This window comes from Dreissena polymorpha, chromosome 1, assembly GCF_020536995.1.
Source record: "Dreissena polymorpha isolate Duluth1 chromosome 1, UMN_Dpol_1.0, whole genome shotgun sequence".
Classification (NCBI taxonomy): Eukaryota; Metazoa; Mollusca; class Bivalvia; order Myida; family Dreissenidae; genus Dreissena; species Dreissena polymorpha.
The window spans coordinates 90089747-90116737 of record NC_068355.1 but is presented as its reverse complement, the minus strand read 5'-3'; the positions used below and the strand labels follow the sequence as shown (position 1 = coordinate 90116737).

The 26991-nt window shown below is 39.6% G+C and overlaps 1 protein-coding gene and 1 long non-coding RNA gene across 4 annotated transcripts in view; both read right to left on the bottom strand.

Annotated features, from left to right (window-relative positions):
* Positions 1-235: 235 nt before the first annotated feature.
* LOC127840100 (E3 ubiquitin-protein ligase Bre1-like) overlaps positions 236-26991 on the bottom strand; it is a 36748-nt gene continuing 9992 nt past the window's right edge. The window contains exons 6-20 of the mRNA XM_052368500.1: positions 26033-26249; positions 24660-24898; positions 24180-24401; positions 21875-22000; positions 18460-18633; positions 17094-17229; positions 10638-10759; positions 10033-10253; positions 8918-9002; positions 8002-8184; positions 4735-4863; positions 2637-2809; positions 2088-2265; positions 1603-1704; positions 236-1123 (exon numbers count right to left, since the gene is read on the bottom strand). Coding sequence (XP_052224460.1) covers positions 947-1123; positions 1603-1704; positions 2088-2265; positions 2637-2809; positions 4735-4863; positions 8002-8184; positions 8918-9002; positions 10033-10253; positions 10638-10759; positions 17094-17229; positions 18460-18633; positions 21875-22000; positions 24180-24401; positions 24660-24898; positions 26033-26249 — 2484 coding nt within the window. The 3' untranslated portion in view covers positions 236-946. The remainder of the gene's footprint in view (positions 1124-1602; positions 1705-2087; positions 2266-2636; positions 2810-4734; positions 4864-8001; positions 8185-8917; positions 9003-10032; positions 10254-10637; positions 10760-17093; positions 17230-18459; positions 18634-21874; positions 22001-24179; positions 24402-24659; positions 24899-26032; positions 26250-26991) is intronic.
* Positions 15642-17018, bottom strand: LOC127840101 (uncharacterized). 3 transcript variants are annotated; one of them, XR_008030411.1, is made up of 4 exons: positions 16920-17018; positions 16616-16666; positions 16106-16156; positions 15642-15697 (listed from the first exon to the last, which is right to left on the bottom strand). It is a non-coding gene; the product is annotated as an uncharacterized LOC127840101 (long non-coding RNA). The 3 variants fall into 3 exon arrangements; XR_008030409.1 differs by having other exon boundaries at positions 16818-16952; XR_008030410.1 differs by lacking the exon at positions 16106-16156 and adding an exon at positions 15749-15799 and having other exon boundaries at positions 16818-16952.

Sequence of the window (26991 nt, the reverse complement as noted above, 5' to 3'; positions counted from 1 at the left end):
AAACTAAGCCAAAATATCCGCTCCAGATGAATTGCAGGACAGGCCAATTGTCAAGGTAACAATTGTTCATAAGTCTTATGACTGTTTGCACTTTACACCAGTATTTGGCTATAAAAACAAGCAAACATGGTAAACAAACAAGCATGTACTAAGTGTGCACTCTAGACAGTCATGTGCTGACAGTTTATGGCTTCTTAACAACCTAAGTCATATACACAAAATCTAACGACCAACACAAAAATCAGATCTTTATTAATTATTTAAGCATTTGTTACATAAATATAAACATAAGATCCTATTATTAATAAATTTGCTAATTTTTCAACTAGATGTAGACAAGGTGTTAATTTCTTCAATAGTAATGCTTGCCATTATAATACATTATTTAAGATATTGATATATTTAGGTAACAGATAATACACACTCAAATGTCCAGTCACACTATTGTTACAATGTCAATTATGCAAAACATTCATAGAACTGTAAAATGTTGGAAAATATACAAATAAGTGTCAATGCAATATATGAACACATATAAAGTTTATTAAAAACTGAACACAGTATCAGTCAATATGACTAAATCTACTGGTTTCATAGCATCAATAAGTTCCAAACCAGGGTATCAGTTTATGAATTTTAAGAGAAAATAGAGAAAATTCAATGAACACTTAAATCATGCAGTTGTGTGATTTTATAACTTCTCTTAGGAAATTAAAATGCTTTAAACAGATGCTGCACAATTGAAAAATAAATAGCTTGTCATGAAAAAGGAAGAAAACACCTGTAAGGAAACAATATCATCCCTCTGAGCAGAATAATGCTGAGTCATTGTCAATGCCAATATTGCCTTCAGAGGACAAAATTGTGTCTACTTTGGTCAACTTTCCTCAACAATTTATTAAATTCTACCACTTATTACTAAATCTCACAATATGATTCTCCAACATTAGGTTAGGTACAGCCTGTGATAGTCATTGGCCCCAAAGCCAGCGTTGCACTTGGGGCACTTGCGTTGTCGTGTCTCGTAGCGCGTCTTAAGACACTCGAGACAGAACACATGGAAACACTTGGTGAGCACGGCATCCTTCTTGTTCACCTTGCATGACGGGCATGTCAGCTGCTCCTGTAACATATAAGTATATGAATACATACTGAAACATAGGGGCAAATATATGTAGGTTTGAATAGACAAAGGTTAAGTAAAAGGGCCTATTGCTAAACAAAATTACTCCTGATTCGAAACCAATCAGTATAAATTGTTTACTGAGCATTGATTTGATAATCTACATACAATTTATTATTTTCCATTATCAGAACAAAGTTATAATTAGTTCTTTAGATCTTAAATATCACAAGAAAGTTTATTAAGTTAAGGGAGAGAGAAAATTGTCATCAAATCATTAACACGGTTAATTTATCACAACAATTCTGGAATAAAATTCATTTTACGCGTAACTAATGTTGCAGTGGGATATTGGATATGGTGTCTGCCTGATGAGCAGGAGGTCTTACTAAAGCTCAGGCTTTTAATTCAGTAAAACCCAATAGGTTTAAGGTAAACAAATGCACATATGCAGGGTGTGTTCCTTTCAGTGTTCTCACTTTGTATTCGGCTATCTCTGCCAGAAGCACTTCATCGGCCCCTCCAGCCATCTCAATCTTCTTACTGCGCTCCACCTTCCTCTGTAGTTTAGCTATTTCCTCCTACATTTGCAGGAGCAGAGGTAGAGAATGAATAGTTATGTTCATTCACAATAATTACTGTATTTAACAGTATTTGGTATTTGAGTCTTGTTCTGGGTAAAATGTGCGTAATGTATGTGTGTGAAGTGCTACTGCATGTGGTCTACGGTGGCGGATTAGAGGTGGCTATTAATTCCAGATGTTTTTCATAGAAATTGCAATAGGGTGAATAAGTTATGGTCCCTAATGCAGATGGTGGTGAACCGACATTATACTGTACCTAATATACACCTTTTCATAAAGATTTCATTTTTTAAGATATCCTAAGAAAAAATCGTTTCAATTTGTCTCAATTTTCAGCAAGTATTCCAGCCTTGTTTTCACTACTGGTGATGGTCTCGTACCTGCATCCTCTTGTACTTGTACGCCTCCTGCTCGATGGCACCTGTCTTCTCAGCGACGGCGACCTGGGCCTCGCGCAGCTGTGCCTGGTACTTGTCCAGGTGGAGCTTGAGGTCCGCTGCCGTCTGGGCGCTCTCCACTGCCTTACGCTTGTGTAGCTCTAACGCCTGCTGCGTCAATCTGAGGGAGAATGAGTAGGATTAAAGAATATTGATATAACACTGGGCATACATGATCCGAAGGATGGAGCTGAAATTGTAGTCATATGTTTGAACTTCACCAAAAATGTTTTTTCTTAGCTTCCGAAAAGTGGGCTTAATGAATTTCTGCACAGGCTAATCTAAAAGATAATTTCTGCCAAAACTCATTTTTTGCATGAGAGACACTTGAATTTTGAACAAGAAATACCTAAAAGCAGAAAGTTGAGCCCCCAATTAGCCTGTGCTTACAACTTTAGGCATATGATTTAAGCCTTATTTACCCAGAACCTGGCTAATATTAAAGTGTACATAATTTTCAAATAAAAATGACTTTCACAACACTCCACCTACCCAATCTCTTTCTCCATGGTGATGATGTTGTTCTGCAGTATGCGTTCCTTTTCCTCCAGCTTTCTCACAACAAGGATCTGTGCCTCCACCTGTGTGTGGATGGTGGACACCTGCTGGGCCAACACCTCCTTCTCCTCACGAAGCAGCTTCTGGATCTGATTGCCCTTGATACGCTGAGGTCAGGAACCAACAGAGATGTTAAGCAGTTATTGTACAGTCAGGTTCCGCTTGATTTGCTGAGACAGGGAACCAACAGAGATGTTATACAGTAATGGTACAGTCTTGTTCCCCTTGATATGCTGAGGCAGGGAACCAATAGAGAGGTTATCAGTCCCAGATTACCAATTAGGCAGAGTAGTCATTTGCCTATGGGCCTTGCAACTTTAAAGGCCCCATGAGACTGTGAAGAAATAATTTTTTTCTTTACATAGCCCAAAAATCAATAAATAATATATTTGCTTAGCCTTATGGAATGACAATGCCATTTATTTTATATCAATGTTTTGTTACAATTAAAGGCTTGACATTCTCTAACCAAGTGACAGTTATTTATTATTTGCAAAACAGTATTGTTTATCAAGAGATTTCGTTTTCAAGATTTTCAATAGGGAACTCAGACTGAAGTTGCCATATTAAAATGACATTTCATACATATAAAAGGAAATTGTCACAAATTTGTATTGTCAGCCTTGGCACTAATATACTTTTGGTTGGGCCGCTTATATTACGTTCACCTCATATCGCTAATAATAATGTTATGTTTTACTGTTAATTCTGTAATTTTTTTTAAACTAAAATTTACTTAATATAAAAATGTTTTTGAATATTTGTAAAACTAGTTCAACACGATGGCACAGTTCAAACAAATCAGCAAACATACATGCAGAACATGCACACAACAACTGTGTTCATTTGGTCAAGAAAATGACTTTGTCAATTAGCTTGTGGCTGATGCAGTTGCGAGCATTGGTAACAAGATGACCTGTTTTCCAGTGAACACTCTCTCATGGCACAGAAATCTATGGTGCGGACGAAAGCTTCCAGGGCCACATGTTTAAATGTTGGGAAACATTGTTTATTTTCACACCAGCATGTCAACCGGTTACCATTGGGTTGCCAATTCACACGCATGTTTGTTAACGTAGTGTACCGCACAACTTAACTTCAAAAATACTAAATTTAATGATAAAAGAAATAAATCAGAGTTTGTTTGTTTTCTTAACTAAAACTTGCCTCAGACAGTAGTGGTGGCATCGTTTTTGTTGTGATAAAAACAAATACGAAATAAACACGAACAGTTTTTAAAGATGAATGCTATTCTTGATAGCAACAAACTTATAAACACTTTACTTTTGCAACCAACATGTGTTGTATAGTGGTTAAAAAACTGAGTTTTATTGCCAGTTAGATACATGTCAATTACGTCTTCGCTAATAGCCCTCACTCCCTACAGTGGCTAGTCAAATTTTCGCGAGTAAAGGAAACAATAGCCCCTATTATCAAAACATACACCATGTTTGTAAGTAGTAAGGTACTGATTTATTGCTGTGTTACTTTGTTTGTTGAGACATTTTTTATTATCATGTCAGCATGCGCAATGTTGTTCTAACTAGTCGCAAGCGCAAGATGGCAGTGTATTGCATTCAAAACATTAAATTGTACAAATTGTTCAATAGAAAAAGCATAATAAAAACTTTTTTCAGATTGACCTTTTCCCAAAAATGTAACTGGTTAACTGGTCGTTTTTGGTAGGTTAACCAGTTAACCTCTTGCATCCCTAGTTTAAACCTATTTATTTTAGTTTGCACCAAAAGCCCAAGGCTTATTCAAACACTCTTGAGTCTATTTCCAAGGTAGAGCCAGTACTTTGTGTCTTTTGTCAAGATCTGAAGAACGCTCCCAAAGTGGGGATCAAACCCATAATCTCCAGATTGCTTGGCAGACACAATATCCACTAAGCCACGGGGATGATCTTAAGACTATTGTTACCTCATCAAAGGCATTCTTAGCTCACAAATAAGTGTTAGGAATTATTATTAGCTTTCGGGGGCTTTAAGGTAATTCACACACACAAACTGCTCACTGTCTCCTCTCCTACCTCGGTCATGAGTTTGAGATTTGCGTCATCTTTCTCGCGGACTCTCTCCAGCAGCCGCGTGTTCTGCTCCTGCATGTCTTCAAATGCCTGACCTGTGGCATCCATCTCACTCAGTAGAACGTCCTCACGCTGTTTGTGGGGTAGTAGTCATAGCAGTGAGAGTATGTAGAAAACCAAACTGAGAAAATACTTCTCATATGCTGTTTTTATATTGAGCATGGTGTGTAATTAATGAAATACAACAAATGCAATTAAAATATATCAGTATTTATCTTAGCAACTGGTTGAAGAACTAAGAAAAGTGAGTGAATACAAGGTTGCAATTTCGTACCACAGGGTAATTTTTATATTGATAACTTGAAATGAAATTTTTAAGCTGCAATACCAGTAAGTATTATAAAAATATACAATATTATAAATAACATTCTGAGTTGATAACTTTCATATTCATTAGAGGGTTGCTATATTTACACGTTTTAAGGACACCAGTCAAGGCTTTTTTGGCATACCTGACTTAGATTTTTTGCAATAATTTACAAAGCTGCAAAACTGAAAGCCAACCAAAGTATGCACAGAGTCCAATTTAAGGAAATGCAAATATACTGCAATTGCTTAACACAAACCAATAATTGTTGGATATATTTTCGCCTTTGTATCACCTTTTCCAGTAGATATTTTATTTTTAAAATTTAGTTTTTATTCTTATGCAAGTAAAACATAAATTTAACGAAGGCAAGTAATAAGTTGAAATCGAGCCTCGCTTTGGGAAAACAGGGTTTAATGCATGTGAGTAAAGTGTCGTCCCAAATTTTCCTGTGCAGTCAGCAATTACAAATTTAATTGTGTAATTTGTCATTTCCAGTAATTGTTCCTATATCTTTGGTAGTGATCTCAATTGTATTTCAATAATATTCCACTAGAATTGAGATAAATACATTTCAGATGATGTAAAAAAGGAAAATAATTTAGGTTTGTAATTTTAGATTATTTACGGCTAAACTATATTAAAGAATAAATTGTGTGATTGCTTTTCTTGCACTTGCTTGGTGAAACGAGGCTTCATAAAGGTGTGCATTGTTTCATCTCAAATAAGACAGAGCAATCCACACAAGCTCATCCAGGACGACACTTTCTGCCATCAATGTCATTAAACTAAGAATCGAAAAAACCAATAAAAGCCTTTGTCGTCCCTGCACAGGCTAGCTGGGATGACACTTACTGCAGATGAATTAAGCCTCATTTGCCTCACCTATTTCTGTGTGACACAACATGTTGTGTTTGTGTGATTGTCTACCTGTTTGTGTGATTGTCTACCTGTTTGTGTGTGGCACAACATGTTGTGTTTGTGTGATTGTCTACCTGTTTGTGTGAATGTCTACCTGTTTGAGTGATTGTCTACCTGTTTGTTAGAGCTGTAACGATTCACCCATCATTCGATTCGATTCGATTTCGATACCAAATGGTCCGATTTGATTATTTTCGATTCGATTCAAATTAAACTATTTGCTGCTAATTTTGCAAACTATTTCATGTTTGGTTTGTCCAAAGCATGAATTAATATGTTTGTTATTTGTAATTAACTTATTATGTTGTACATTTAAAGTGTTTAATTTTTTAAATAAAATTTAACAAGAAACTGTCGGAGACGGGTGATGCTCCCCAAAGGTTTTTTTTGGTCACAATATTGCACTATATATTCAGACAAGAAACCGTCAGAGACGGGTGATGCTCCCCAAAGTTTTTTTTTGTCACAATATTGCACTATATATTCAGATAAAAGGAAACGTTTTGAGGGCACAGTAGTTGGGGGACAATAATTTTTGTATAGAAAATTTCAAAGGGCCATAACTATTTGAAAAATCATCTGACCAGAACCCGCTGATAATATGCACATCTCCTCTTGGTAGTGAAGCTTCCCATAAAGTTTCATTGAATTCCGGTCATAAGTTGCTGAGAAATAGCCCGGACAAAAATTGTGCACGGACGGACGAACACACACACGCATGGACAGACAAAGCAGCGACTATATGCTCCCCCCAAAATAAATTTTGGGGGAGCATAAAAATGTAACATTGTTTTATAAGTAACAAATTTATTGAACAAAACTTCCTGTCTAGTTATTCTAAAATAACATAAAATGCACAATGTATCAAATGTGGTTAACAGAAAAAAACCATGTAAGTATATAAACATCTTCCAGTTGACTTCTTAACAGAATGCACACAGTTTAGTAAACAAACCATATGGTTAACTTACGTCAACAAAACAGGTTTTGCGAGTTTCCTTTGCATCAGAACCTTTGCAAAGTCCATAATGATCCCATACTTTTTATTTTAATTTTGGCGGTGCGTCTTTCGGCGTAATTGAAGAAGCCATTTTACCGGCTGAAGTTATGCTCAGAATGTTATTCATTCAATCATTGGATGCCATATTTGCTATTGACCAATCACAAGACGTATTACAAATGACAAGAACGTTTAGACTACAGATTTGGAAAGTAAAGTTTAAAATACTGATCAATCATGATTGCAGTGAATCGAATCGAAATTTGCGGTATTGGTATCGAAATCGAATCGGCGGCGTTGAACCGGTTTTTGGATGCATCGAACCGAATCGTTACAGATCTACTGTTTGTGTGATTGTCTACCTGTCTGTGTAATTGTCTACCTGTTTGTGTAATTGTCTACCTGTTTGTGTCATTGTCTACTTGTTTGCGTGATTGTCTAACTGTTTGTGTGATTGTCTACCCGTTTGTGTGATTGTCTACCTGTTTGTGTGATTGTCTACCTGTTTGTGTGATTGTCGATCTGTCTGTGTGATTGTCGACCTGTATGTGTGATTGTCTACCTGTTTGTGTGATTGTCTACCTGTTTGTGTGAGTGTCTACCTGTTTGTGTGATTGCCTACCTGTTTGTGTGATTGCCTACCTGTTTGTGTTATTGTTTTCCTGTTTGTGTGAGTGTCTACCTGTTTATGTGAGTGTCTACCTGTTTGTGTGATTGTCTACCTGTTTGTGTGATTGTCTACCTGTTTATGTGATTGTCTACCTGTTTGTGTGATTGTCTACCTGTTTGTGTGATTGTCTACCTGTTTGTGTGATTGTCTACCTGTTTGTGTGATTGTCTACCTGTTTGTGTGATTGTCTACCTGTTTGTGTGATTGTCTACCTGTGTGTGTGATTGTCTACCTGTTTGTGTGATTGTCTACCTGTGTGTGTGATTGTCTACCTGTGTGTGTGATTGTCTACCTGTTTGTGTGATTGTCTACCTGTTTCTGAGTGGCAAGGCTCTTCTGCAGGTCCTGTATGGTGTCCTCCAGTTTCTTGATCTTCCTCAGTGCGTCCTCCTCTGCCAGTTTCTTCTTCTCCCTTCGCTCTGTCTCCTGCATCTTCTTGATGTGCTGCCTCAGCTCATCTATCTCCTTGTTCAGACGCTTCTCACATGCCATCAGCTGCATGGACACAGTTAGGTTTTGTTTGATTGCACATAAGTGTGTATTTCACAGTTTATGATATCCTGGCTGGCGTGAGGCTACATAATGTTTGGCTCATAACTTATTAAAAATACTAGACCCGCACAAAATGTGACATAATTTGAATTATATCTTGAAGCTTTTTAGTTGTTATTGAAAGTTTTTCAATTGAGATGTAGTCTTGTGTTGTGTTGTTTTAAACTTTCTGCAGTTCAGTATTTCAGTGATAGCCTAAATGTCAAGTTAACCTATCCACCCTTTTCCTGGGAAACAGGGGTGTGATTTTAAAACAACTTTAGGGAGGTATGTGCTTTAAAACTCCTTATTTGTATATAGATCCAGCAAAATAAATAACTACTTGTAAAATAAGTTTGACATTAAAAAGAAAGAAATCAGCTAGGTGGATAAATCACACAGCTGAATAAGTTTGTTTAACAGTACTATGGGCATATATTGAAGTCAGAAAAGGTCAACTTCCATATTTGAATCAAAGGAGGGTGAGAATGGCAAAATAACAATTCCATGGCCAATCAAGTCATAAGTTATTTGGAGGACCAACAGCAACACACTAAATGTAGGCCTTATTTCACTGTCTGATGAAAACCCGATAAGCATTCAGATAAAACTCAATTTTTTAAATGGAAGGGATGCATATATCTATATTCTATACTAGTTAAACTATTGTCTAAGATCCCGTTCTTTACAATCATACCTGCACTTTGTCTCTCTGTTCCTTCGGTGCAGCCTTGTACATGTCCAGCAGCAGCTTGAGCTCTTTCTGACTGTCCTGGGACTTCCTAGAAATAACAGGGGACTTAACCATCTACACATCGAGACATGGAAAGAGGTTCGTAGATTAATGATAGTGGGTCACATCTGTTGTACACTTTATACTTTTGATACTTCATGAAGATCGGACCTTAAATGTGGCCTCTTGAGTTTTAACAAGGTTTTATTAAAGCCATATAAGGAAAAAAAACTGCCCCCCCCCCCTCTGGTGGCCATGTTTTTCAACCAATCAAATCATTTTTAAACTCGTCCAAGATATGATTGACACAAACTTCTGACCAAGTTTGATGAAGATTGGACAATTAATGACAGACAGACAGACAGACAGACAGACAGACAGACAGACAGACAGACAGACAGACAGACAGACAGACAGACAGACAGACAGACAGACAGACAGACAGACAGACAGACAGACAGACAGACAGACAGACAGACAGACAGACAGACATACAGACAGACAGACAGACAGACGACAGACAGACAGACAGACAGACAGACAGAGACAGACAGACAGACAGACAGACAGACAGACAGACAGACAGACAGACAGGACAGACAGACAGACAGGACAGACAGACAGAACAGACAGACAGACAGACAGACAGACAGACAGACAGACCAGACAGACAGACAGACAGTTCAACTGCTATATGCCACCCTACCGGGGGCATACAAACTTAATTTTCAAATGTGTTTTACACTTTTGTATTAACCAGTCTAAAGGGGCAGCAGGGGGAAGAAAAATTAAGTAGGGGGCACCAACCACTCTAGATTGTTTTAAAAGATCCAGCTCTAAAAGAGCCCAGTTTTGCGAAAATTGAGCTTTATGCATGTGCCTAGAATGTCTACCCATAAGAATCTGCAGTCAGCACAGGCTAATCAGTAACAACACTTTCAGTTTATTTGTAATTCTTCGTTTTAAGGAAGCCTCTTTCAGAAATCCAGTTTAGGCAGCTAGTGCCTTCCCAGTTTAGCTTTTGCTGACTACATACGGTAAGCCCCATTGTCCAGAGCCAGACTCAATAAAAGTCATACTTGAGTTGAGCCTTGAGCTCCTTGAAGATGTCAGCATCACTCTTCCCCTTCTCTCTCTCCTTCTCCAGATCATCGTTATCATCATCCTTGGGCAGCACAAACTCTCCGGTGTCTGCACGTGGTGACTTCCCCTTGCTTGCGTCTCCCGCACTCACGTTTGCCTCCCCTTCACTGGTTGAGTCCTTGCTGGCGCCTGCCATCTCTTCTACCTTCTCCTTTAACTGAAATATTATTTTCCATGAAGTTATTTGTTTCAGCTTATCAGAAATAGTGAACTCTATTATAACATAATTAAAAAACTTGAATGTCTCCTATAGAAATACTAAGTATTGGCTATAAAGCAATTTTTTCAGAGGTTTATGCCACCATAACAGTAATTTATACATTTAAACAAAAATTTAATTCAATAAATCCATATTGATAGTAACTCAATTAGCTCCATAAGAAACTATGTATAATATTGGTAAAAGAGTCATTTATTGGCTGATAAACACATGTCTCAGTGTTACTCGATTGTAAGTCCCTAACACTTATCCCCAACATTACACCATTTTATAACATACAGTTTACAGCAAACAAACATATGCCACTCAGCCCTGACGTACCTTTGTTATCTCAACCTGACACTCCTTGACCTTGCGTCGATTTCGCTGCGCCTCTGCCTTCAACTGTTGGTTCTGTTTCTGCAGGGACTGAATCAGGTTACGCATCTCCTGGTTGATAGACCCTGCAAACAGAGAACTAGAACATGTACAGCCTGCAAACAGACAACTTAAGCTCGTAAAACCTGCAAACAGACAACTACAGATTTTAGACCGTATAAAAAGAGCTTGTAGACATTAAACAGACAACTAGGGCTTGAAGACCCTGCAAATTGACAACTAGAGCTAAAAGACCCTGCAAACTGACAACTTGAGCTAATAGACCCTGCTAACAAAAACTAGAGCTTGTAGACCCTGCAAAGAGACAACTAGAGCTTGAAGTCCCTGCATAGAGACAACTAAAGCTTGAAGTTCCTGCATAGAGACAACAAGAGCTTGAAGACCTTGCAAACAGACAACTTGAGCTTGTAGACCCTGCAAACAGACAACTAGAGCTTGTAGACCCTAAAAACAAACAACTAGAGCTTGAAGACCCTGCAAAGAGACAACTAAAGCTTGAAGTTCCTACAAACAGACAGCTTGAGTTTGTAGACCCTGCAAACAGAAAACTAGAGCTTGTAGACCCTAAAAACAAACAACTAGAGCTTGAAGACCCTGCAAAGAGACAACTAAAGCTTGAAGTTCCTACAAACAGACAACTAGAGTTTGTAGACCCTGCAAACAGACTTCTAGAGCTTGTAGACCCTGCAAACAGACAACTAGAGTTTGTAGAACCTGCAAACAGACTTCTAGAGCTTGTAGACCCTGCAAACAGACAACTAGAGTTTGTAGAACCTGCAAACAGACTTCTAGAGTTTGTAGAACCTGCAAACAGACAACAAGAGCTTGTAGACCCTGCAAACAGACAATAAGAGCTTGTAGACCATGCAAAAAGACAACTAGAGCTTGTAGAACCTGAAAACAAACGACAACAGCTTGTAGACCCTGTAGAATATAAAAAAGCTTGTAGACATTAAACAGACAATTAGTGCATGGAGACCCTTCAAACTGAAAACATGAGCCTATAGACACTGCAAACAGACTTCTAGAGCTTGAAGACCCTGCAAACAGACTACTAGAGTTTGTAGACTCTGCAAACAGACTTCTAGAGTTTGTAGACCCTGCAAACAGACTTCTAGAGTTTGTAGACCCTGCAAACAGACTTCTAGAGTTTGTAGACCCTGCAAACAGACTTCTAGAGTTTGTAGACCCTGCAAACAGACTTCTAGAGTTTGTAGACCCTGCAAACAGACTTCTAGAGTTTGTAGACCCTGCCAACAGACAACTAGAGTTTGTAGAACTGGCAAACAGACAACTAGAGCTTGTAGACCCTGCAAACAGACTTCTAGAGTTTGTAGACCCTGCCAACAGACAACTAGAGTTTGTAGAACCTGCAAACAGACAACTAGAGCTTGTAGACCCTGCATACAGACTTCTAGAGTTTGTAGACCCTGCCAACAGACAACTAGAGTTTGTAGAACCTGCAAACAAACAACTAGAGCTTGAATTCCCTGCAAACAGACAACTAGAGCTTGTAGACCCTGCAAACAGACAACTAGAGCTTGTAGACCCTGCAAACAGACTTCTAGAGCTTGTAGACCCTGCAAACAGACAACTAGAGCTTGCAGACCCTGCAAACAGACAACTAGAGCTTGTAGACCCTGCAAACAGACAACTAGAGCTTGTAGACCCTGCAAACAGACAACTAAAGCTTGAAGTCCCTGCAAACAGACAACAAGAGGGTCATGATGACCCTGTATCGCTCCACTGTTTTTTTAATGCGAAAAAAGCATGCAATGCGCATGGGTTGAAATGTACTCAAGCATGTGACTTTCTCTTTCCTTCTGAAGAGTTTGTTTTCGTTTTGAAAACAGGACTTCCGGTATCAAAAGGCGAAATTGGTCATGAAGAGCAATTTCTCCTTTATACACAAAGATTTCTACCCCACCCAACCAATTTATAAATAGACCTTTACAATATTATTTCTCGTTGCAATCTCTTTCAATTTGGGGCAGTCCAAAATGTGTCGTTTGGTAAAGGGTTAACATTTATGGATAGTTAACATGTTGGTCTACCTTTCACGCTCGACATGTATGCATTTATCTCTTATAATTAAAGTTATTCCAAGTGTATTTTGATAAACTTTAAGTTTGAGAAGAAAATTGTTTATTCATCCCATAATGAATAAATAGCAAAAACGCATACACATGCAAAGTTCAACAACTGTGGCCATGTTTTTTGATGAATCAAATTTTCTTGAACAACTTTTTAATGAGAGCCTTCAAGGGATACATTTGGCCCCAGGGAAATAATTTGAACAAACTTGGTAGAGAACTATAAGATGTCACTACATATGGACAGGAGAATTTTTAAAGTTTGCACAGAAGAAGCTTTATATAAGTATATGTTCAGTTTTGTGACCCCCCGGGGCAGGGTCAAATTTGAGCCCAGGGGAATAATTTGAACAAATTTGGTAGAGGACTATTAGTTGTCACTACATACCAAATTTGGTAGCCCTATGCCATACGGTTATGGACAGAAAGATTTTTAAAGTTTGCACAAAATAGGCCTTATTTAAGCGTATGTTCATTTTTGTGACACCCGGGGCAGGGTCAAATTTGACCCCAGGGGCATAATTTGAACAAACTAAGTAGAGAACTATTAGATGTCACTACATACCGAATTTGGTAGCCCTAGGCCCTACGGTTATGGACAAAAAGATTTTTAAAGTTTGCACAAAATAGGCTTTATATAAGCCTATGTTCATTTTTGTGATCCCCAGGGCAGGGTCAAATTTGACCCCAGGGGCATAATTTGAACAAACAAAGTATAGAACTATTAAATGTCACTACAAACCAAATGCGGTAGCACTAGGCCCAATGGTTATGGACAGAAAGATTTTTAAAGTTTTGCACAAAATAGGCTTTATATAAGAATATGTTCATTTTATTGACCCCCAGGGCGGGGTCAAATTTGACCCCAGGGGCATAATTTGAACAAATTTGAAAGAGGTTCACCCCAGGAACATTTGTGAGAAGTTTTATCAGAATTGGACTTGTAGTTAAGGAGAAGAGATGTTTAAAGAAAAAGTTAACGCACAGACGCACGACGGACACAAGCCCGGCTGGCCTCTGGCCAGTGGAGTTAACTAGAGCTTAAAAACCCTCCAAACAGACAACTAGAGCTTGTAGACCCTGCAAACAGACAACTAGAGCTTGTAGAACCTGAAAACAGACAACTACAGCTTGTAGACCCTGTAGAAGAAAAGAGTTTGTACTTGTAGACATTAAAACAGACAACTACAGCTTGTAGACCCAAACATAGAAAACTAGAGCTTGTAATACCTGGAAGGGTGGTGGAATAAATACATTAAGTTAATTTCCCTATGCTGCTCTACGGTTTAAACTTAAGTAAATATAATATTTTTAACTTGACAACACTTATTAATTATTTTTAAAGTTTTTGTTTGCGAAAAATGAGATGCACCAATTTCCCAATTTGAAGAATTCATGCTGGGAATTATCCATATTTCATGGTTTTTGCACTAATTTTCCCATGAAAGTCAAGGAATGAACATCCTTAAAAAAAATCATTTGATTTTTAAAACTTTCAAGAAAATAATTATGTTTAACAATTACACATAAATTGTTTTTCTCTGACAGATTGAATCTTTGTTTGTTTGATCATATGTGTGTTTGAAGCAAAAAATGCATGATGAAAATTTTTGAAATTATTTGTAAGGTGCGGCTTTAACATAAACAAGTGCATACACCTCCACTCAAATATGCCATAAAAGTCTGTTCATGAGCAGCCAGTGGCATACCTCCACTCAAATATGCCTTACCAGTCTGTTCATGAGAAGCCAGTGGCATACATCCACTCAAATATGCCTTACAAGTCTATTCATGAGCAGACAGTGGCATACCTCCACTCAAATATGCCTTACCAGTCTGTTCATGAGCTGCCAGTGGTCCTCCACCGAAATATGCCTTACCAGTCTGTTCATGAGCAACCAGTGGTCCTCCACTCAAATATGCCTTACCAGTCTATTCATGAGCAGCCAGTGGTCCTCCACTCAAATATGCCTTACCAGTCTGTTCATGAGCTGCCAGTGGCATACATCCACTCAAATATGCCTTACAAGTCTATTCATGAGCGGCCAGTGGCATACCTCCACTCAAATATGCCTTACCAGTCTGTTCATGAGCGGCCAGTGGTCCTCCACTCAAATATACCTTACCAGTTTGTTCATGAGCAGCTGTGCAAACCTCCACTCAAATATGCCTTACAAGTCTATTCATTAGCGGCCAGTGGCATACCTCCACTCAAATATGCCTTACCAGTCTGTTCATGAGCGGCCAGTGGTCCTCCACTCAAATATACCTTACCAGTTTGTTCATGAGCAGCTGTGCAAACCTCCACTCAAATATGCCTTACCAGTCTATTCATGAGCGGCCAGTGGCATACCTCCACTCAACTATGCCTTACCAGTCTATTCATGAGCTGCCAGAGGCATACCTCCACTCAAATATGCCTTACCAGTCTGTTTATGAGCAGCAAGTGGCATACCTCCACTCAAATATGCCTGACCAGTCTATTCATGAGCGGCCAGTGGCATACCTCCACTCAAATATGCCTAACCAGTCTATTCATGAGCTGCCAGTGGCATACCTCCACTCAAATATGCCTTACAAGTCTATTCATGAGCAGACAGTGGCATACCTCCACTCAAATATGCCTTACCAGTCTGTTCATGAGCAGCCAGTGGCATACCTCGTCTCAAATATGCTTTACCAATCTGTGCATGAGCAGCTGTGCAAACCTCCACTCAAATATGCCTTACAAGTCTATTCATGAGCGGCCAGTGGCATACCTCCACTCAACTATGCCTTACCAGTCTATTCATGAGCTGCCAGAGGCATACCTCCACTCAAATATGCCTAACCAGTCTATTCATGAGCAGCTGTGCAAACCTCCACTCAAATATGCCTTACCAGTCTATTCATGAGCTGCCAGTGGCATACCTCCACTCAAATATGCCTAACCAGTCTATTCATGAGCAGACAGTGGCATACCTCCACTCAAATATGCCTTACCAGTCTGTTCATGAGCAGCCAGTGGCATACCTCCACTCAAATATGCCTTACCAGTTTGTTCATGAGCAGCCAGTGGCATACATCCACTCAAATATGCCTTACCAGTCTGTTCATGAGCAGCCAGTGGCATACATCCACTCAAATATGCCTTACCAGTCTGTTCATGAGCTGCCAGTGGCATACATCCACTCAAATATGCCTTACAAGTCTATTCATGAGCAGACAGTGGCATACCTCCACTCAAATATGCCTTACCAGTGTGTTCATGAGCAGCCAGTGGCATACCTCCACTCAAATATGCCTTACAAGTCTATTCATGAGCAGACAGTGGCATACCTCCACTCAAATATGCCTTACCAGTCTGTTCATGAGCAGCCAGTGGCATACCTCCACTCAAATATGCCTTACCAGTCTATTCATGAGCAGACAGTGGCATACCTCCACTCAAATATGCTTTACCAGTCTGTTCATGAGCAGCCAGTGGCATACCTCCACTCAAATATGCTTTACCAGTGTGTTCATGAGCAGCCAGTGGCATACCTCCACTCAAATATGCCTAACAAGTCTATTCATGAGCGGCCAGTGGCATACCTCCACTCAAATATGTCTTACAAGTCTATTCATGAGCAGACAGTGGCATACCTCCACTCAAATATGCCTAACAAGTCTATTCATGAGCGGCCAGTGGCATACCTCCACTCAAATATGCCTTACAAGTCTATTCATGAGCAGACAGTGGCATACCTCCACTCAAATATGCCTAACAAGTCTATTCATGAGCGGCCAGTGGCATACCTCCACTCAAATATGCCTTACAAGTCTATTCATGAGCAGACAGTGGCATACCTCCACTCAAATATGCCTTACCAGTCTATTCATGAGCTGCCAGTGGCATACCTCCACTCAAATATGCCTTACCAGTCTGTTCATGAGCAGCTGTGCAAACCTCCACACAAATATGCCTTACCAGTCTATTCATGAGCTGCCAGTGGCATACCTCCACTCAAATATGCCTAACCAGTCTATTCATGAGCAGACAGTGGCATACCTCCACTCAAATATGCCTTACCAGTCTGTTCATGAGCAGCCAGTGGCATACCTCCACTCAAATATGCCTTACCAGTCTGTTCATGAGCAGCCAGTGGCATACCTCCACTCAAATATGCCTTACCAGTCTGTTCATGAGCAGCCAGTGGCATACCTCCACTCAAATATGCCTTACCAGTCTGTTCATGAGCTGCCAGTGGCATACATCCACTCAAATATGCTTTACCAGTCTATTCATGAGCAGCCAGTGGCATACCTCCACTCAAATATGCCTTACCAGTCTGTTCATGAGCTGCCAGTGTCTGTTCAAACTCAATCCTCAGCATCTCGTACGCCTTGCGCACCTGACCAAGCGCGTCCTCCAACTGTATGACCTCTGTACGCAGCTTCTTCTGTTGCAGCAGCTCATCACTCTGCAGGCAGAACAGCAATAGCAGAGCAGGCAGAACAGCAATAGCAGAGCTCTTGTAACAAGGGCTGTTTGTAAAACATGCATGCCCCCCATATGGGCTGTCCGTTGTAGTGGCAGCCATTGTGTGAACACGATTTTTGTCACTGTGACCTTGACCTTTGACCTAGTGACCTGAAAATCAATAGGGGTCATCTGCGGGTCACGATCAATGTACCTATGAAGTGTCATGATCCTAGGCAAAAGCGTTCTTGAGTTATCATCCGAAAATCATTTTACTATTTCGGGTCACCGTGACCTTGACCTTTGACCTTGTGACCTCAAAATTAATAGGGGTCATCTGCAAGTCATGATCAATCTACCTATGAAGTTTTATGATCCTAGGTGTATGCGTTCTTGAGTTATCATCGGAAAACCATTTTACTATTTCGGGTCACTGTGACCTTGACCTTTAAACTAGTGACCTCAAAATCAATAATGGTCATCTGCGAGTCATGATCAATCTACCCATGAAGTTTCATGATCCTAGGCGTTTGCGTTCTTGAGTTATCATCCGGAAACCATTTTACTATTTCGGGTCACCGTGACCTTAAACTTTGACCTAGTGACCTCAAAATCAATAGGGGTCATCTGCAAGTCATGATCAATCTACCCATGAAGTTTCATGATCCTAGGCGTATGCGTTCTTGAGTTATCATTCAAAAACCATTTTACTATTTCTGGTCACCGTGACCTTGACCTTTGACCTAGTGACCTCAAAATCAATAGGGGTCATCTGCGAGTCATGATCAATGTACCTATGAAGTTTCATGATCCTAGGCCCAAGCGTTCTTGAGTTATCGTCTGACAACCACCTGGTGGACGGACCGACAGACCGACATGAGCAAAGCAATATACCCCCTCTTCTTCGAAGGGGGGCATAAAAACATGAGCAGTGCTCTGGGAACACGGAGTTTCATTCATGAGCGTAAAATATGGTCCCAGATTAATCTGTGAGGCCTGTACAGGCTCATCAGGGACCACATTTTCTGACTAGACTGAATTTTCCCTTAGAAGTGACTTCCTTTAAACAAAGAATTCCATAAAAGTTGAAAGTGAAAACACTTTAAGCAAATGTATTTAGCCATTTTTTTTTTATAACTAAATCTAATTTTTTCAATCATATAGGCAAAAAGGTTATGAATACAATTTTAAGAAATATCTTTTATATTGTTAAATGTCTGCCTTTGCCAACCTCCATCTGCTCTATCTGCCTAAGATGAGCATTCTTGTTGGTGATCACGAGATTGCGGGCCTCGTCTAGCAAGGTCTTCATCTGGAGACTCTCGTTGTAGAGGACAGAGAACTGGGACTGCAGGCACTTGTACTCTGTCGTCTCTACTATCACACTCTCTGGCAGGTGTTGTAACTAGGAACACAAAACACTTGCTTTAAACTGGAAAATTTGTTTAGCAGCTGGGAAAGGGAAATTACAGCTATGATCTGGATAGTGTTTATTGGAGATGGGGAAATCCCTGTATAAGCTTAAAAGTGCATGCTGGAATGGAGTTCAGGGAAAATAGCTTTAAGCTCGACAGTGAAGATGAACCTTGGAAGGGGAAATAAAGCTCAGTGCTTTCCACAGGCCATTTTACGGTCCCTCGCCGGGGCGCTTGAAATTCCAAAGCAGAGTCCGTCCGAGGGGCACTTGAAATTTTCTGATCCGTGTGTTTTTTCATTGACAGCTAATAAGCAGCGCTTTTCATCGGGAAATTGAGAAGAGGCCCTAGCCTTTCAAATTGGGAATTTCATGCGCGATAACTGCTCATATTGGGAAGGCCGTATTTTTAAAAGTTGTTAAAACAGGGTCTTTTTCATTTTGCAGACGTATTTAAAGACACATTGTGGTGCATTCTTAATCATATTAAAGCTCATTGCTTTCAATTTGGGAAATGCCCAATATGTCAAAGTAAAATTATTATATTTTTTTTTTTTAATTTGGGAAATTCCTCTATCAATTTTTGGAAAAAAATGACCTTATTTTCCATTGGGAAGGGGCTGAATTTCGGCCCCTGTTATATAAGGGTGAAAAGCCCTGCTAGGCATTCTTAAGATCAAAGCGATATCGACTTCGCCGAAAATTGTGAGAGCCGATTTATGATCCTCTGTCAATTATGTCATGTATCTCTTTATCCACCTAAAGTGTAATGGAAAATCAATATTGGCCAATGAGAGCACACGCTTTGAATGAGCGACAACACTTGTAAGCAGTCATACCTGTACCTGCAGTAAGATCATGCAGACGACGAGTGTCGTAATTTTCATAAGTGTGTGATTTTATGGCAGTTTGTTGGCTTTGTTATCTAACACACTCACGAGATGAAATCTCGGCCACTTACTTAGAAGACTGATAATGTCAACCGGGCGAAATCATCGTGGATATTGTGCATTTCATGCATAATATGGTCAAAACATTTATTCGACACGTAATGCCCTTTAACAAATTATCATTGAATTTATTACACACAACTGCAAATGTTTCGTTTGATTCTCAAATGAGCATTATTCAATTTGTGATCTGAAACAAGCTTCAAAATTTTTACGTTTACGCGACATTAACAAATTCTAGCGTCAAATTAACAGTGCTTTATCCTTTGTCTCAATAAAAAGCGCGCGAAAATTATGCAGACATGTAGAACGTCCCATGGAAAGTGTGGGTAAATTTTGTGTTGTATAAAACATGAACATCACGTCAGGCGATTTACGCATGTTCACAAAAAAAAACCTGCCCGATTGGATGTTATTTCATCACACCTTTAAATAGTAACAAATGCCAAAATTTACTTGATACTTAAAAAATGGCGAATGTTTGTGTTTCTTGAAATTCTTGAGCACTTTTATCGTAAATATTTACCAGAATTTGCTTTAAAACTGGAATGTACGGGATTATCGGGTAATGAGTAGCGACAGGAAAAGTAGTAAGTATGTAGTAATAGAATGAGATTGAAAGTATGGTTGATACTGATGTAGCAAGGAATCGATCAAGACGGGATTATATGTATGATATATCTATGCGGGAAAGGGTAAAAACAATTAAAAAAAATGTCGTTATCAATGATTGTATTACTGTTTTTTTCTTGAAGAGTCATAACGCACCAAATAACGTCATTTCACTCTACAATTGTAAAAAAAACAACGTATGAAAGTGCAGCCCTTCCATAGCCCCCATACCCCCTGGCGCGACTGAAAAAAATCATGTGGAAAGCCCCTGGCAGCATAAGCTGGAATGTTAAGCTGCACCTTGAAAAGGAAAATCACAGCTAAAAGCTTGACAATAAAGCTAAAGAAGGAGAAGCGATACAAGATATAAGAGGAACAGTTAAACTGCAGCTGGGGAAGGGGCATCATAGCTATAAGTAGGCAGTTAATCTGTAGCTGGGAAAGAAAACAGTTTATGTTGGAGGTTGGTGTTTGGAGTTTTGTAAACATTTGGTTAAAAATGGAACTTTTCAGTTATAAATGTAGTAAATTTGATCTCTGAACTTGTTATGAGTGCAAAGCTGCAAATGTGTACTGTATCTGAACTGAAACATATCAGATTTAATTGTATCCCATGGTAGCCAGCCTATGCGTCCCTACTCACATCCAGGCTATGGCTCATTGTGTGGCTACTCACACCCAGCCTATGTCCCTATGGGTAGCTACTCACACCCAGCCTATGTCCCAATGGGTAGCTACTCACACCCAGCCTATGTCCCTATGGGTAGCTACTCACACCCAGCCTATGTCCCTATGGGTAGCTACTCACACCCAGCCTATGTCCCAATGGGTAGCTACTCACACCCAGCCTATGTCCCAATGGGTAGCTACTCACATCCAGCCTATGGCTCAGTGTGTGACTACTCACATCCAGCCTATGGCTAAGTGTGTGACTACTCACATCCAGCCTATGGCTCAGTGTGTGGCTACTCACATCCAGCCTATGGCTCAGTGTGTGACTACTCACATCCAGCCTATGGCTCAGTGTGTGACTACTCACATCCAGCCTATGGCTCAGTGTGTGACTACTCACATCCAGCCTATGGCTCAGTGTGTGACTACTCACATCCAGCCTATGGCTCAGTGTGTGACTACTCACATCCAGCCTATGGCTCAGTGTGTGGCTACTCACATCCAGCCTATGGCTCAGTGTGTGTGACTACTCACATCCAGCCTATGGCTCAGTGTGTGACTACTCACATCCAGCCTATGGCTCAGTGTGTGACTACTCACCTCCAGCCTATGGCTCAGTGTGTGACTACTCACATCCAGCCTATGGCTCAGTGTGTGGCTACTCACATCCAGCCTATGGCTCAGTGTGTGTGACTACTCACATCCAGCCTATGGCTAAGTGTGTGACTACTCACATCCAGCCTATGGCTCAGTGTGTGGCTACTCACATCCAGCCTATGGCTAAGTGTGTGACTACTCACATCCAGCCTATGGCTCAGTGTGTGACTACTCACATCCAGCCTATGGCTCAGTGTGTGACTACTCACATCCAGCCTATGGCTCAGTGTGTGACTACTCACATCCAGCCTATGGCTCAGTGTGTGACTACTCACATCCAGCCTATGGGTAAGTGTGTGACTACCCACATCCAGCGTAAGGCTCAGTGTGTGACTACTCACATCCAGTTTGAGCTGCTCGATCTCCTTGAGTGACTTCTGGTGGTCCTTCTGCAGCCTCTCCAGCTCCACCAGCCTATTGGTGGCCAGCTCTCGCTGCTCCTCCAGGTCAGACAGGATCTCATCAAACTGCACCAAACAGTCACAGTAGTTAAAATGGACAAAGGTCCAGGATTTTTAAACTTCAATACTATATGGCTGAATATGAAGGCATCCCAGATAACATTTCTTGAAATCTTCAGCATTTATTGATATTTTTATAGCAATTTACCATTCAAATCCCAACTTGAGGTTTTAAGCTTTGTTCATGTTCTATACCTATTGTGTACCAATGGGAATGGAGATTTTCATTTCTTGTTAGCTTAGGAACACATTTTACAAAGTCTACATCATCAAATTACATGACCGATTGCATATCATGAGAAAAACATTAATGATTTCTACAAGTATTATTTCACAGGAATATGATTAAGACCATCTAAAAGGATGCAGACAAATCCTCTATCTTTTCTACAGTGGACAACAAGACTTAGGGCAAAGTTTCAATAAATTCACGCAGAAGTCAAAGAGAAGCTAAAAACAACACATTAAGATCCTAAAATCCTTAAATGTAAAAACTGACAAAGGGCCATAAATCTGCCAAAACATCTTGTAGCAAAATTTCTTTCTTCACCATCATCTTCACATTAAGTTGATCAAACTGTAAAAGTTTGTTAAAGATCCACCCAGTTTTTTAATCCTTTTTCAAATTCACGCAGTAGTCAAAGAGGAGCTAAAAACAACACATTAAGATCCTAAAATCCTTACATGTAAACACTGACAAAAGGCCATAAATCTGCCAAAACATCTTGTAGCAAAATTTCTTTCTTCACCATCATCTTCACATTAAGCTGATCAAACTGTAAAAGTTTGTTAAAGATCCACCCAGTTTTTTAATCCTTTTTCAAATTCACGCAGGAGTCAAAGAGGAGCTAAAAACAACACATTAAGATCCTAAAATCCTTACATGTAAACACTGACAAAGGGCCATAAATCTGCCAAAACATCTTGTAGCAAAATTTCTTTCTTCACCATCATCTTCACATTAAGTTGATCAAACTGTTAAAGTTTGTTAAAGATCCACCCAGTTTTTTAATCCTTTTTCAAATTCACGCAGGAGTCAAAGAGGAGCTAAAAACAACACATTAAGATCCTAAAATCCTTACATGTAAACACTGACAAAGGGCCATAAATCTGCCAAAACATCTTGTAGCAAAATTTCTTTCTTCACCATCATCTTCACATTTAGTTGATCAAACTGTAAAAGTTTGTTAAAGATCCACCCAGTTTTTAATCCTTTTTCAAACAAGCTTCTGTACAAACTGAACTGAAAGACAGACGGACAGACAGACAGACAGACAGACGGAGGGACAGACAGACAATTTCAATGCTGAATTCCTCTTACTCTGTTGGGGCTCAAAAACAGTTCTGCACTAAACTGGAGGAAATCCTCTAAAAGGAGGAGACACATGGTTCTATATGTGTCTACTGAGACACTTGGTTCTATATGTGTCTACTGAGACACTTGGTTCTATATGTGCCTACTGAGACACTTGGTTCTATATGTGTCTACTGAGACACTTGGTTCTATATGTGTCTACTGAGACACTTGGTTCTATATGTGTCTACTGAGACACTTGGTTCTATATGTGTCTACTGAGACACTTGGTTCTATATGTGTCTACTGAGACACTTGGTTCTATATGTGCCTACTCTAACATGGTTCTATATGTGTCTACTGAGACACTTGGTTCTATATGTGTCTACTGAGACACTTGGTTCAATATGTGTCTACTGAGACACTTGGTTCTATATGTGTCTACTGAGACACTTGGTTCTATATGTGTCTACTGAGACACTTGGTTCTATATGTGTCTACTGAGACACTTGGTTCTATATGTGTCTACTGAGACACTTGGTTCTATATGTGTCTACTGAGACACTTGGTTCTATATGTGCCTACTCTAACATGGTTCTATATGTGCCTACTCTAACATGGTTCTATATGTGTCTACTGAGACACTTGGTTCTATATGTGTCTACTGAGACACTTGGTTCTATATGTGCCTACTCTAACATGGTTCTATATGTGCCTACTCTTACATGGTTCTATATGTGTCTACTCTAACATGGTTCTATATGTGTCTACTCTAACATGGTTCTATATGTGTCTACTCTAACATGGTTCTATATGTGTCTTCTCTAACATGGTTCTATATGTGTCTACTCTAACATGGTTCTATATGTGTCTACTCTAACAATCATGCACCTTGTTTTTGGAGACCCCAGTGACACACTTGCCCCCCTCCAGCTGTATCACATTCTTATCCTCATATGTCTGCAGCTTCTGAAAGGCGTCCGAGAGGTAGCGGTCAAGTTTCTCTGCACGGGAAGAGGAAACCTCATAGTTGTACTCAAGATCTTCCACCTTGTTTTTCAGCTCTGCTATCTCAGTCTCAGCGGCTGTAAGGCTGTCCTGGAGTTCTGCAACCTGCACATTGCATTGTATAAGATATTAAGTTCTACAGATGTGTTTGAGCTGCGCTGTGACAAAAAGGGGGCTTATTACATGTGCATTTTCAGAAATGAGTTACAGGATAACAGCCAATATAACTTGGTACTATGAGCCAATATTCTGGTAATTTTACTACATACTGTTATCAGTTATCATACTGTTTTACTCACTATTATCATAGATCTTTAAAATGATGAGAGCATGTTTCAAAGGACTCTCTAAAGCCCAGGTCACCTTGAGTGTGTGTTGATGATGTCGCTGGTGCAAGTCTGTGACCATGTTATGCAGTCGTCTGTTCTCCATCTGCATCTCGTGTAACTCCTCTTTCATGGCCCCCACCAGCACTGGTGTCTGTGACTCCTGCATGACCTTGATTTCTGTTGCCATTGGCTCCTGCTTGACCTCAACCTTCATGTCGCCACCGCCTGATGTGTCCTCAGCTGGCTCAGTCTTAATGCTGGTGGAACTTTCATCTTATTTTGAGAAAAAAATTGCCTTCACAATATATTTCAAATAAGTTTAAATACCAAACAAGTTAACAGAAACAAGAGATTGCCATGCAATATGGTCCCCTACTGGTGAAACTCCACCATTGTCAGTAAAAATCTTTTTTTTATTTGTTGCCGTAGTAGCCAGAATTTTTGACATAGGAACAAAATGGAATGACATGCATAATCTCCATATTGCCATCTATCCATGTTTCAAGTTTTGTGAAAAAATATGAAGAATTTTCAAAGTTATCGCAGGATCCAGAAAAAGTTGACGGACTGACAGACAGACTGACGGAGTGAAAACCGTAATTCCCCTCCGGTTTCACCGGTAGGGGACAAAAATAGAATCAGATAGAATACCAGTTAATCAAGAAAGATAAATAATGCAACAAAATGACAGGATCCAATTAATAAGGTCTCCCTACATATTTTACTTAAAAAGCCATGTTAATGCCATACAAGAGCACCGCATAACAGGTGCCAACGCTCGGCTGCTGGTGCAGTTTTGAATAAATGAAAGCTTGTCAGAATTTTTTTTTTATAGGTCACAGTGACCATGACCTTTTGACCCAAAAATGGGTGTGGCATGTTAAAGAGATCAAGGTGCATCTACATATGAAGTTTCAAAGTTGTACATGGAAGCACTTTGATTTTAGAGCCAATGTTAAGGTTTTAGCACGACGCCTACGGCGTTCGACACGACACGGCGAGCTGGCTATAACAATACCTCGAGTTTTCTTTGAAAACAGCCGAGCTAAAAACCAGAACTAATATTATATTTACTTATAGAATTTCACAATATTAAGAGCACCAGCAAATTCATTGAATTGATATCTCCCACCTTCTCCTCATCAATATCTATACACCTATGAAGTTTCATGTTGACCTCTATTCAAACTATATTCATTAAGCATAAACCGTACTTGTATTACAATGACCTTCACCTTGCACCACAAATCATAAGTTACTGTTGGTTAAGCTGAATATTAAAGATGACATAAATAAGTAAAAATAAACTTCATATTAATACCTAAGTATGTTTGAATCTCCCAAGTTCTAAAAAACATGTGCTAAACTAGAAATACTAGCACAATATAACCAGAAAGCAGCCCCCACCTTTAACAGGTTCAGCCTTGACTGCACCTAGTTCCCCTCCCTCCACGCTGGGTTTCACATCATCCCCCTGCTGTGACTTCCCCGCTCCAGCCTCCTCCCCCTCTGCTGTTTCTGTTTTCACTTCCTTCTTCACATCAGTCTCAGATTTCACTGGCGATATGTCCTGGCGGGAATGCTCTGAAGGGGCTAGAGGGACTTCCTGCTTCAAGTCTTCTTCCTACATTGGACAAGAAACTTTACAGTATATTTTTGGCTTAAAGTCTGAAAAAGTCTGAAGCAAATGTTATGAGTTCAACTAATTATGGCATGAAAATTATAAACAATTTTCTTAAACCGAAATGTAAGCGCTATACTTAAGTAGTTTATTTTCAGTTTACGTATTTATTTGTAAAATATTAAGCTATATGAAGTTGTTTATTCTAGGTTCCCATGGTTGTATGATCCATGTACACAAAGATTTTTTAAACAATTTCAAACAAGGATACTAAGAAGAAACAATGTCAGTTAATTTTACTTACAAATTAATTAACAAGGGTTGTTTGTAAAACATGCATGCCCCCCCATATGGGCTGTCAGTTGTAGTGGCAGCCATTGTGTGAATAGATTTTTGTCACTGTGACCTTGATCTTAGACCTAGTGACCTGAAAATCCATAGGGGTCATCTGTCAGTCATTATCAATGTACCTATGAAGTTTCATGATCCTAGGCATAAGCATTCTTGAGTTATCATCCTGAAACCATTTTACTGTTTCAAGTCACTGTGACTTTGACCTTTGACCTAGTGACCTGACAATCAATAGGGGTCATCTGCCAGTCATGATAAATGTTCCTATGAAGTTTCATGATCCTAGGTTTAAGCATTCTTAAGTTATCATCCGGAAACCATTTTACTGTTTCAAAGTCACTGTGACCTTGACCTTTGACCTAGTGACCTGAAAATCAATAGGGGTCATCTGCCA